Source organism: Linepithema humile, chromosome 3 (genome assembly GCF_040581485.1).
Source record: "Linepithema humile isolate Giens D197 chromosome 3, Lhum_UNIL_v1.0, whole genome shotgun sequence".
NCBI classification, from domain to species: Eukaryota; Metazoa; Arthropoda; class Insecta; order Hymenoptera; family Formicidae; genus Linepithema; species Linepithema humile.
This window is the reverse complement of record NC_090130.1, coordinates 16,695,472-16,709,120: the sequence shown is the minus strand read 5'-3', so window position 1 is coordinate 16,709,120 and position 13,649 is coordinate 16,695,472. Positions and strand designations below refer to the sequence as shown.

Below are 13,649 nucleotides of genomic sequence, written 5' to 3'. Positions count from 1 at the left end.
GATATTAATCTTCCAGGTAGTCTAAAACAGAAAAATGAAACGACGTTTTGCTTTATACATATGTATAGCTTCAGTTTCATGAACCAGAATAAAAAAAAAAAATTTATTGCGGAAGTGGTGAGTTTTTAAATCAAAACTATAATTTTTACTATCAAAATTCGCCCATTTCTTTTATGTAAAAAAAAAAACTATATAACTTATCAGTATTTTGATTCATCAAACAATAAAGTAATGTTTGCTGAATATGCAGGCCAAATTGGAAGGTAATCGGTTCAGTGGTTACAAAAATATCATGCACATCATCCGCAAAATGCTGTTTCGAGAAAACAGCATTTAAAGTTTTAAGTTTAGTTTATATAAGTATATCAAGTACTTACATCACTTTTCTGTTACTCAGCTATCCCAGAGCTATATAATAATCTTTCCTCTTCTTCGTAGAACTCGTTTTGAGTCATCTGCTCACTTCTATGCTTTATTCGAGCTTCTTTTGTAACCTCGAGGCTTCGTTGCGTTGATCTCTCAAGTCGGTTTATCTTGCTCGTTGCAAAATATTTTAGCTTTTTCTCCTATAATTATTCCTATCGTTGTCATAGTTTTAAGGACAGCATAGAAGCCTTTAAAAATTCCGGCTGCTAAATAAGCCGCGATTTCAATTATTTTTGCTCCACAATGGAGATGTTTAGGCGCGAATCGCCAGACTGTAGAGTTAAAACTCTCATTATTATTTTGAGTTTCACCACCCAAACACCTTTCTAACAATTCTTTTGATGATAAATCTACAAAAATTGGTTTTATGGCTTGCTAAACATCTTTGTGAAGTGGCGATTCATGGTCAAATTCATCAAGAGTATTATTAGTTTCGGCTACGCGCCATTTACACCAACTATCACTAATTAATTATTACACTAACTAGTCTTCTGATTGCCAATCCGTAATAAATTGTCAATTTGCTTATCAATTTGCTGTTAATTTATTTTTGCAATATTGTGCATACCAGTGGACGACAAACTTTGCGCGACGTGATGGTCGATTATTAATAACTTATATTTATAATTAAAAATTAATAAAAAAAATAAGTCTTCAAATATGGATAAAAACATGGTGCAAATTTCAGATAAACGAAATCGCTAGTTTCTTTCAAAAAAATTCCCAAATTTTGCTATATTTGCATGTTTTTAGCGAAAAAAATAGGATTTCCCCCTTAAGAGCTCATAACTCCGAAAGTTTTATGAATTTTGACATGAAATTTCTTGGAGATATTCTTAAGACATTAAACTAAAAGATTCCGTTAAAAAAAAATCGATTTTTTGACCCGAAAAATAAGATTCCCCCCTTAAGTTGAGACTTGATCAAGTACACGCGTACTCGATAAACTTTCAGTCATTTTTCTCGGAAATAAAACCTCGTATGAAAATGTTATACATATATATGTATATGCATTGCCATGGATAGGAACCCAGTTCCGGGCGCCATTACTCGAGAACCATGGCATCTGAGCCAAATCACCATTTTTTTTTTTTATTTATCATTCGGTCATTTTTCTTTTTTTATCCTAAACTACCTTCCTTGCAAATTTCATCAAAATCCATGAAGCCGTTTTTTTTTCGTTTTTTTGGTCAAATTTATGACCTTTTTTTGGTCAGCAATAGGCACATTTCACATCTTTAGTGCGATAAGAACAAAAACTATTTAAAAAAATAAAAATCACAATAATTATAAAAATTTTTTGTATACAAACAATAGAAAATGCCACTTTTTAAAAAAATAATAAATCGACAAATATATTAGCTTTTTAAAAATCTTATATTGTTTTATGTATATAAAAATCTTAATAAGTCGGTGAAAAATACGTTTACATTATTAGTTGAAAATCATAGACTTATAGTAATATACTGCACGTTCCGTGAGAGAAGCTGATACCGACATTAGAAAGAACGTAAGTCGTTGTGTCTCTTTCTAACAAGTCTCACGGAACTCTCTCATAAATCTCTCACGGAACGTGCAGTATATTACTATAAGTCTATGATTTTCAGCTAATAATGTAAACGTATTTTTCACCGACTTATTAAGATTTTTATATACATAAAACAATATAAGATTTTTAAAAAGCTAATATATTTGTCGATTTATTATTTTTTTAAAAAATGGCATTTTCTTTTGTTTGTATACAAAAAATTTTTATGATTATTGTAATTTTTATTTTTTCAAATAGTTTTTGTTCTTATCGCAGTTGGTGGGGAGAAGTAATAGTTTATACATATGAGGTTAATGAGTACGTTCATACGTCACCCTTAATCGGGTTTAATAACATCCGTAGTTATGAAGCTGGCCAATCATAGTCATTCCATTTTTCAGAGGAATAACTGTGTTGTGCCAAGGGTGGTGAGGGCACGGGTTCGGGATCTGCCGAGGAGTTGGGTTAGGCTGGGAATCCAGAGAATAATTTCTTATGTCGTCCTTCGAATAGAACGTAGTTTCTATATATTTCTTGGTTGCTGGATTTTTACAAGTTTCCCCTTTTAACAATTAAACTAAGTTCCGTTTCAGGAATCCTTATCTTAGCTTAGTTTTCACGGAGCCTCAGGTTACACTTATTTTTTAGCTATTTATTACGATCCGCGAACTTCTTGATTCGTTGTCCCGACGGACATACGTCCGTTCCGTTTGATTGTTAGTTTTCGACCCGTCCATTGTGGTCTCGCGACGGTGATTTTATAATCGCAAAACTACAATTGATTGCAGTTTTAAAGGTCTTTCGATCGAACGTGCTGATGGATTTCTGGTAGCTTGTCAGCGTTCTTGCGTTAGGAACGAATTAGGTTTCGATTTACGCTGCACGATTCTCCGGTGACTCGTAAGCCGGAAATGCACTGAATCGTCAACGTTCTAATATAATATAATGTAATATATTTTCTTACATTATTTTATTAATTAAAAATTGGTTGTGGTTCTCTGGACCCACAACTGTAATTGGCCAGTTTTATAACTAAGAAAACTCGATTAAAAGTGACGTGTAAACGTAATTTATGATAGCAGCTCGCTGCATTACATTTTTAATAGGTCACTTTTCCTCAACGCCCGCCAGCCGCCTTCTCCCTACTCTTTGTGTGTATGCGAGAGAGAGAGAGAGAGAGAGAGAGAGAGAGAGAGAGAGAGAAAGAGAGCACGATTTACAAACGATCTCTGTCTTTCAATGTGAACATCAACTCGCTCGTAAGAACGCGCAGTTTATTACTATAAGTCTATGCTTTTTGGACGTCTTACGGCAAAACATAGTAGCGACGTAAGGCTAGCGAGTGCTCGCTTATCAAACATTTCATATTTGTGTATGCATATACAATAAGTATAGCTAGGCCGGTTCTAACCCATGGGGAAATGGGGGATTATGGGGGAAGAGGGGAAGAGAAGGTATCGGATTACGCTGTGTCAGCACTTTTGGAGGGGAGAAAGGTATCGGATTACGCTACGTCAGCACTTTTGGAAAGGAGGGGTTATCAGATTACAGCACTTTTGAAGAAGAGGGGGGTATCAGGTTACACACGTTTATAGTTGTAAAAGCGCAGCATCAGCACTTTTTTGCGAAGTGGGTATCAGATTACATAAACTCATTGGGAAGAATATCAGATTACAAAAGATTGGAGGGAACCATATATTTTACGGATAACGTCATCGCTTTTCTTAGAATCTGCATGCGCCATTTTGCGCCGTTAGCACTTTTGACACTATTTTGCGTTGTTACAAGCATGGTGTCATCACTATTTTTAGCAACAACCACGTCAGCAGTTTGAGGTGCCATTGTTGTCAGATTTCTTTATATTTAATCAGCACTTTTAATAGTGCCATATGTAAAAGCCCATAGCAACAGGCAGCCACGTCAGAATTTTGGGCGCTATTGTTGCCAGATTTTAATGTTGTAATCAGCAATGTCAGCATTTTTTTAAAATTAGTGTCGTGTGCAACAAGCGGATATAAAAAGCTCGCGAAAAATACAAATTATCACAGTTATCTGAAATGGAAATGGAGCGTAATCTCACCGTTCGAGCTGTAAATATTAAAACGTTGGGAAAGTTCCTCCCATAGGAATACGACGAGTACCTCAATTCATTGAGGGAAAAATGTTGAAAGAAGCAACGCACTGGACTGATCAATTCCTTAGTGGCGCAAATAACACGCCTGGAGGACGTAAGGAACACCCTAAACAAGCGATTCGTGCCTATCAGTGCTGGATACGGAATCAAAAAAGAATACACCTGGAAAGAAATCGAGACGGCCTTCAGGAGCCGTATATTAACCGGCGCAGTTATCAATTTGGAATATATTGAACCCCGTCAATTTTTTAAACAAATATGAAGTACGGTCATCGAGCGAATCCACAGCGTCGTGGTGAAACATGGCAGTGTCAAGATCAACACCATGTTTAACGGGGAATTTATCGCAGGCGACAAGACTGCCGTAAAGACCATCGCCACAAAAAACCGCGAGCTATTTCCCACATCCGATCTAAACAAGTGGTACACGAAGCATGTGGTTGACGCCATCCTGATGTCTCTAGAAGAATTTCAAGAACGTAACAGTGAATGGGCGTTGTCACGTATCTTGGACCTCACCAACAACATCAACAAGTTCAATCCTCTGCTTGCGGCATGCCACATCAAGTTACCGCGGGAAATTTTACTCAAAAGAGCAGTTGTCAACGTACAATTAACGGACAATGCGTGTTTTACGTGGGCAGTCGTCGCCGCTTTACACCCAGCAGAAAAGTACCCAGAAAGAGTATCACAGTACCCGCATTATTCCATAATGCTAAATCTGTGTGGTATCGAGTTCCCCATGACGCTTCCACAAAATTCAAAATTCGAAAAACTAAACACCATATCCGTAAACGTATTTACAATCGAAGGCCGTTCAATCATTCCTCTGTGCCTCACCGACAACAAGATGGAAAAGTACCTTCTCTACGTGTCTGGAAATAACGAGGCGCACTTTGTATGCATCAAAGATTTATCGCGGTTGGTGAGCTTGCAATTGAGCAAGAGAAAACACAAACAACATATTTGTGATTGGTAAGTAAAAACACATTTATAGAATAATTCAATACTTTATTCGCAATATTAATTATATAAATTATTACAGGTGTCTACACTACTTTCGGACAAGTGAAAAAATGTCAGTCCACAGCGTCGACTGCGGGAAGATGAACGATTGCGCCGTCATTCTTCCCACCAAAGACAACAAGTGGCTGACGTTCCGCAACTATAACCGGAAGGAGCAGCTCCCCTTTGTAGTGTATGCCGATTTGGAATACACGCTCGAGAAGGAGGGACAGGATCATATAACTTACGCCTACCAACATCACAAGGCGTTTAGCGTAGGACATTATGTAAGTTGTACAGGCGATTTACTCGTGGACTGGCAATATAAAATACGACAAGCCAGAGGCGGTTTTCTCGTGGACTGGCAATTTAGAATTACAAAAGCCAGAGACGATCTAACGTCAGCTAACAATTTTTAATAAATATAGTCAAAGACGATCTAACGTCAGCTAACAATTTTTAATAAATATATTCAGAGGCGATCTAACGTCAGCTGACAGTTTAGAAAAAAGAGAGCTAAAGACGATTTATTTGTAAACTGGCAGATTTTAAGAAATACGTATTTTTTTTAGTTAGTAATTTACTACACGTGTGGTCTGTTTATGTTTTATCGGATAATTTATAAGGTCATTTAACCTTTTTTCTTGCAATTGAAATTCTATCGTATGGTTGTATGATGTACATACGAGACGAAATAGACTTATACATGGTGTCTAATAGATATAAATTAGATATGATAAAATATTTAATTTGAAAAATGAATGTATAATACTATATATCTAATTGGAAAAATGTTATATGCTTTCCCTATTTTTATTCTTATGTAATTAATACAAAATAAATAAATAAGTTAATTAATTATTGAATACATACATATACATATTGAATATAGTTATCTTTATTTTGTATTTTATATAACTGAAATGATATATACTTTCATTATTGTAGTCATTATCATATAAAATACAAAATAAAGATAACTATTTATTGAATATATGTGTATATGTATATATTAATTAATTGATTAATTAGTTATTTAGAATTTACTACATAAGGATAAAAATAAGAAAAGTATATGACATTTTTCTTCAGTGATATATATAGTATTATATGTATATTTTTCATTTATTATTTTGTCATATTTAGTTCGTATTTATTTGACACCTTGTATACGCCTATGTCTTCTCGGACATTATATTGCAGCCTTGCGACGAAATTTCAGTCGAGGAAACAAGCGCAAGCATCGTTTGTTTACAAACTATCCGATCACACGTACACAGACCACACGTCAGTGTAGTGAGTTACCACTACAAACAAATGCGTACACACGGACCTACGCGGCGTAGGCTACGCCGATAATGTCATTTCATTTTTAGTACCATCGAAATGATGGCGCTTTCGCGTCGGAGTTCGGCTGCCACTCCAGTATACCCTTAAAGTGATACATAGGGTCGAATGTATACAGAATCGAAAATGGTCCACGTTGACGCATTGAGCAGATCTTTCGGAGTCTTGGTAGTTGAGGACAATCCATTTGAAAGGAACCTCACAGTCTTACAAAGTCGAGATCCCAAGATCAAAGAAATCACGCATCAATTAGAATCAGCGGAAAATCCCCAGTATGCATTACGTGATGGTCTAGTTTATAAAAAGCATGGTGCAAATCTCTTGTTTCTCGTACCCGAACAGATGGAAAAATATGTTTTACTTCGCTACCATAACGAAATGGGCCATGTTGGATCCGGTAAGATGATCGACGCTATTCGACGTACGTTTTGGTTCCCCAGAATCCGCGAAAAATGCGAGGAGCATGTACAATACTGCCTAAAATGTATTTCGTTCTCAACTGTATGTGGTAAGACCGAAGGATACCTGCATCCAATACCGAAAGGGAATCTTCCATTTAAAATTGTTCACATCATTTTGGGCCAGTAGATAATCAAGTGTCAGCGAAAAAGTATATTCTAGTAATTATAGATGCTTTCTCTAAATTTGTTAGATTATTCGCCACTAACAAGTACACCTACGGAAGTGTCACTCGCCAATTTTAATGAAACTTTGCATATTTGTAGAACTATGAAAAATATTTGACACGTATTTTTTTTTTTATCGGCAAAGGTTCACTCTGAAGGGTGAAAACTACCCTTTAAAAGTAAAAGGTAGATTTAATATAATAGGTGAAATAAGTTGAAAATTTTAAAAAGTAAAATGGATTAGGGGATTTTTGAGGTCGCTGAAACTAAATCTTATGTCAAAAGTATGAAATTCAAAATGGCCGATCCAATATGGCGTCCAAATACATTAAAATTTTTATTATTTTTTATCAAAATAAGTAAATTTTTCTTTGGGTCGATGAATTTAAATATGGTATTAAAGATATAAAATTTAAAATGGCGGTCCCAATATGGCAGCTACATAAAAACACATATACATTAAAATTTATAATTTTTTGCAAAAATGTGTTGATTTCTGAATTTTTTTCATAACTAGGTTTAAATAAATAATTTCCAAGATCAATGAATATAAATAGTATGTACCCTTACCTCTCACCTTTCGAAGTGCTTTATTACAGTTAGTCCCCTAGCCTCTCACCTTTCGGGGTGCTTTATTACAGTGAGTCCCCTTGCCTCTCACTTTTCGGGGTGCTTTATTACAGTGAGTCCCCTTGCCTCTTATCTTTCGGGGCACGTTATTGAGGCACGAAATTGAGTCAAAACGTATTCCAAAATTTTTTTTAATTTATCAAATCGAGTTTTATTATTCATTTGTTCTTCCCATCGATATAACTGTCGCTTGGATTTCAATTGTTTAAACCTTTGTTGCACTGATTCAAATTTCAATTTCTTTTTTCTTCCTAAATTCCAATAGTTTACAACTTTTCTCTTGTATTCTTCGTCGATTTCTTCATTTGTAGTTTCACAAAAATCAAAATTCTCCTCGATATTAAAGTTATCGCCATCATCTTCCATTGAAACAAGTTCCGGAATAGCATTTTTGTTTTCAAAAGAAAGGGTATCGTATGTTTCTACAAACAGAGAATCTTGAATTGCATCTTTAGCTAAAAGCCTTTTCATCTTCATTTATAACAGATTAAAAATCATATTGAGGTTGATCAAAGGCTGTTGTTAAAAGCTTTAAAATATTTTTTGGATTCATGGTGATGTTATCGAAAAAGGATAAATAAGAAATCAAAAAATTCAAATAATCTGGATAATTACTCTTTTACCCGAAAAATTACCCCCAAAATCACTTAAACGATTCTCGCCAAGCTAAGGGTGTCTTCCGACGCATGTATCGGATCGGTCTCTTTTATATGTCATGTGAGGGCCTCAGAACTTCCTCTATGCGAAAGGAGAAAAGCGACAAATCATTTTTAGCTTGGCGAGAATCGTTTAAGTGATTTTGGGGGTGGTTTTTTGGGTATAAGAATGTCTTCCGACACATGTATCAGATCGGTTTTTTTTTTATGTCATCTGAGGACCTCAGAACTTTCTCTATGCAAAAGGAGAAAAGCGACAAATCATTTTTAGCTTGGCGAGAATCGTTTAAGTGATTTTGGGGGTGGTTTTTTGGGTATAAGAATGTCTTCCGACACATGTATCGGATCGGTCTCTTTTGTACTTTGTTAGTCTCGAAACTTCCTCCCTGCAAAAGGACAAGAGCGACAAATCATTTTTTTTTAAATTGCTCCAGGAATGTTCCAAACTTTAACCAGCTCGAGAAATTGCATTTTTTATGGTCTTTTTTTAATTTTTCCGTACTTTCTCCGCTGTCTAGAGGAAAACAAACTTTACCACGTGATTCTACGGTATGAAATCTATAGAAAACCATTTGTAGTTTTGGTTCCACACCATGGGCCAAAATCGACCTATATTTAACATTTTCCTTTGATCCGTCCTCGAAGAAACACAACGTCACAATCGCGCTACGGAAGGACACGGACTTTATCTCGCTCTGTACAAACAAGGCAAAGGAGTCTCGCAGAAGAAAAAAAAAACATCGAAATGAAGATAAAGATGTTCACGGGTGTCACCACCAATTTACAGTTGATACAAATGGCGAAACGTATGCGAATACCGTATTTCCGAGGCGTCTACATGCGTAATGCTATACCGCACAAGATATATCGAAACGAGAGAATATATTGTAAATTTGGATGATGTCGATAGACAGGGCACGCATTGGGCGTACTTTTGGCTACGCCAAGAGAGGCGATCGCGCCATGTACTTTGACAGTTTTGGTAATTTGCAACCACCGAAGGAAATTGTACGCTATCTCGGCACCGATACAACGATAACATACAATCGCACGGTCTATCAGGCGTACAATCAAACAATCTGCGGACAATTGTGCCTATTGTTCCTCCAACAAATAGATTTAAGAATCGACCCATCGTCGATCGATGTCAGTCGTCGCTAGAATCATGTCGCTGACGCTCATACTTAGCGGCAAGAGCAGCCTTCTCACGGTGGACTATTTTCCACCGATAAATTTGAGTGATGGAGAATACGAACTCGGCTTAATCACATTGGAGACCTACAACACGATACCGAACGTTGACAAACAACAAATTTTACTTTGACGACAATGATGATAAAATTACAATTCCCGAAGGATCATACGAAATAGACGCCATCGATGCATATCTGAAACGTGCAATTATACAAAAACGAGGAAAAAGTGATGATGATAATTATCCATTATCACTTCGTCCCAATGTTAATACTATGAAGAGTGAAATCAAGTGCGCTTTCCAAATAAATTTCTTTAAACCAAATACCATTGGATCATTGTTGGGATTTTCGACAGCTCGTATACTGGAACCGAGAAGGTGGTACGAATCAAACTTCTCGGTAAACATTGTCAACGTAAACGTTATAAGAGTAAAATGCAGCATTACCGCGAGCGCGTACATCAACGACAAGTCTGTGCACATGATACACGAATTTTCACCAAATGTGCCTCCGAGATATAAAGGAAACGCTGGCGCAAATTATTTACCTCCCAGTCATCGCAAGGAGCGTTACTGATATTACACTACGTGTGGTGGATCAAGGACGATTGATCGACTTTCGCGGAGAGGAAATTACCATCAGATTGCACTTGCGACGATGTGGTGTAAGAAAATGCTCGCGTTGAACGAGAAAGAACAGCGAGTGATTGAGCAAACAGCAAAAATTGAGAAAAATTCACCAATCAAGAAGTTGAGTACATCGAGTGTAAACTTTTTACAATCATTGGGATTTGCCGTGAGAAACGTTTAAAGAGATAGATATACTCAACATTGCTGATGAGCCCGTCGACGAGCGCATCGTAAAATATAAGATGCACACGTACAATCCGTACGCTAACACAACGTTGGGACACAGCGATGAGATACAAATACCAATACAGCAACAGGATTTGTACACGTTACCGTGTGAGAGTTTTCTTTACATTGAAGGAAAACTTATTACGAATCCTACTGATGAGGCTAAAGATAACGTGTGTGTAATGGGAAATAATTCTGTCGCGTTCATGTTTGATGAAATGCGATACGAGCTCGACGAAGTTGAAATCGATCGTAACAGAAACGTTGGAATAACGAGCACGATCCAATATATATCTCTGACGACGGAGAAGAGCAAGACGCTGAAATACGCATCGTGGAATCCAACTGGATATCCGTTGACCGATAGAAACTTTAATTTTTGCGTTCCGCTTAATATTCTTTTGGGATTCTGTGAGGACTATAAGCGGATTGTAATCAACGCGCGTCATGAACTTGTATTGATACGCTCGCGCAACGATAACAATTGTCTAATCGCACGAGCTGGTACAAATCCAATGATTGAACTACTCAAAATACAGTGGCGAATGCCGCACATAGCTCTGAGCAAAGTCAACAAGCTGTCTTCGAACTTTGGAAAGATATTTGAGCATGCGTTTCCGTTCGTGGGATCTGTACGAATTTCTCATGCTGCAAAACACAACCAAGCATTCCTGGGCGGTCAAAGTCGCGACGCAATTGGAAAAATTGCGATACCTAATCTTTGCTCTTCAATCCAGTCGAAAAAATGTGCTCTCTGAAAACATTGCTCAATTTAATGCTTGTAAACTCACCAATGTGAGACTCCATCTAAATTTAGATTTTTATCTGTACGACGACATGAACTTGGATTTCGACAGGAATCGATACGCTATACCGTACAACATGTATGCGCGTTTCCACAAAGCTTATTACGGATGCGATAATACGTATTTGGATATCGATGAATTCTTGGAAGCCAATCCGTTTGTAGTCATAGATTGTTCGCGACAAAACGACTCTGTCAAGAGCGCCACCGTCGACGTGCAAATAGAATTTGATTGTACACCAGGTCACACAAATGCCTTGACATATGAAGTTGCACGAGTGTCAAGGCATATCGAGTCGGCGTGTTCCGACTCTATATATTTTTACATCATGACTGTGACATCCGGCAACGCTGTTATGGCTGTGTGAAAGCAGCTGGAGTGAAGTAAAGCAATGTGACAAGTTAGGTTAATAAATCGCCTACGTACGCGTCCGTGTGACGGTAACCGACGGCTAAGCACACACGGACACGTGACGTAGACGATTTTTGCTTGCGTGCGTGCTTTCCCTGTCGCGATGCCTTGGTGTCAGCGGTTTCTAGTTTGCATCACCGGAGTAAGGTAAGATTTAATATATTATACACTTGAAAATTGCGTGCTACATTTCATTAAGTTTTTAAAATTTTTATTAAATTAATTTTTTTCAGAGAAAGAGACAGAAGTTTATCGTGAAGAAGTGAATCTCGGCCTATTGGTACTAGGATACATGATCGCAGATAAGTTTATTTATATTCACACATAATCCTTTTTATTACAGAAGTTTTACTACATATTATTAATTTTCAGGTGTTCTACATTGGAAGGAAAAAGATAAACTTTGAACAAAGTATGGACAAAATAATGAAGTGAGTGATGTGGCATTATGCATAATGCCCGAGATCAGTCGGGCAGAGTGATAAATATTTGTTAATTTTTAATTTAAAAATTGCTTTAACCAGGCAATGTAAATAAAAATAAATATAGATAAATATTAATATAAATAGATAATATTAATAAAAATAAATATAATTATATAGATAAATAAATATATAAATATATAATATATATTTATTTATATTTATTGCCTGGTTAAAGCAATTTTTAAATTAAAAATTAACAAATATTTATCACTCTGCCCGACTGATCTCGGGCATTATGCATAATGCCAATTGACAATTACTATATATATATATATATATATATATATATATATATATATATATTTATTGAAATAGCTATGTAGTACTTTAAATACTAATTTAATAAATTATTAATATAGATTTAACTGGGTATGCCAATGTGATTGCGGAATGGTACGAGGCAGACTTAACATTACAGCAACAAAATTCACTGGAGGATTGGGCAATCTGGCTGAAAGGAGTTGTTACTAACCTACTGTGCTTAAACCATTTGAAGAGAAACCAACGTTCGCTAAAGCTGCACGTCAATTTTTGCTCAAATGGTCGTTTTATAGGTATTTCTTATTTTTTATTACATTGGTAATCAAATATATTTGTTTTGCATTTTTAATAACATTTACATTTTGTTTTTCATAGCTCGATGATTATCCGGGATCTCACTTTGAGAAGCACGGCGAGTTTCGGATCTTTTCATCTCATCAGCAATTTATTAATATAGATTTAACAATATAAATGAATCTCGGTCTATTGGTACCAGGATACATGATCGCAGGTAAGTTTATATTTATATTCACACATAATCCTTCTTATTACAGATGTTTTACTACATATTATTAATTTTCAGGTGTTCTAGAAGCCAATCTGTTACCAAGAACAATGAAGAAAAAGATTGATGTGTATAGATATATAGGTTATGGACAAAGTAATGAATGTGGCATTGTGCATAATGCCCGAGATCATTCGGGCAGAGTGATAAATATTTATTAATTTTTAATTTAAAAATTGCTTCAACCAGGCAATATAAATATAAATAAATATTAGTAAATATATATTATATATTTATATATTTACTTATTTATATTTATATTGCGTGGTTAAAGCGATTTTTAAATTAAAAATTAACAAATATTAATTGACAATTATTATATATATATATTTATTTATTTATTTATCACTCTGCCAGATGAACACCGACCATCATGACTGGTCTCGGACATTATGCATAATGCCTCATTTATCACTTTGTCTATACATATACATTATAAATGTAATATACATTATAAAAGTGTAATATGTAAATATATATTAACTTTTGAATAAAAAATGATATTAACATATGCTAAAAAAATAAAAAAATTTGGTTTTTTTATTTCCGATGCTTAGGACGCCCACAATCAGGTTAAAAATTTTGGGTGTTATATATTTTTATTTTGGGTATTATATATATTTTTTTTATAATAAATTATATTTACAGTGAATTACATTTATTAAACATTAATAAACATTAAACATTTTATTAAACATGAAACATTTTATTAAACA

At 35.4% G+C, this 13,649-nt stretch overlaps 2 protein-coding genes and 1 long non-coding RNA gene across 4 annotated transcripts in view; all 3 read left to right on the top strand.

The window, feature by feature from the left end:
* Positions 1 to 13,649, top strand: part of DCX-EMAP (Doublecortin-domain-containing echinoderm-microtubule-associated protein) — a 587,536-nt gene that overhangs the window by 101,269 nt on the left and 472,618 nt on the right. The window lies entirely within an intron of this gene.
* On the top strand, positions 1,195 to 6,419 carry LOC136999110 (uncharacterized). Its single transcript, XM_067352660.1, has 2 exons — positions 1,195 to 5,063; positions 5,134 to 6,419. Exons 1-2 carry the CDS (start codon positions 4,414 to 4,416, stop codon positions 5,510 to 5,512), a joined length of 1,029 nt encoding a protein of 342 aa, XP_067208761.1. The 5' UTR covers positions 1,195 to 4,413; the 3' UTR covers positions 5,513 to 6,419.
* Positions 11,507 to 12,984, top strand: LOC136999111 (uncharacterized). Its single transcript, XR_010889524.1, has 5 exons — positions 11,507 to 11,769; positions 11,856 to 12,053; positions 12,467 to 12,661; positions 12,744 to 12,879; positions 12,952 to 12,984. It is a non-coding gene; the product is annotated as an uncharacterized lncRNA (long non-coding RNA).

Bases quoted from the DNA above. Each gene is read 5' to 3' on its own strand.
- LOC136999110 (XM_067352660.1), top strand. From the start codon at position 4,414: ATGTTTAACGGGGAATTTATCGCAGGCGACAAGACTGCCGTAAAGACC. The intron at 5,064-5,133 runs GTAAGTAAAAAC...AAATTATTACAG, and splicing joins AAACAACATATTTGTGATTG to GTGTCTACACTACTTTCGGA.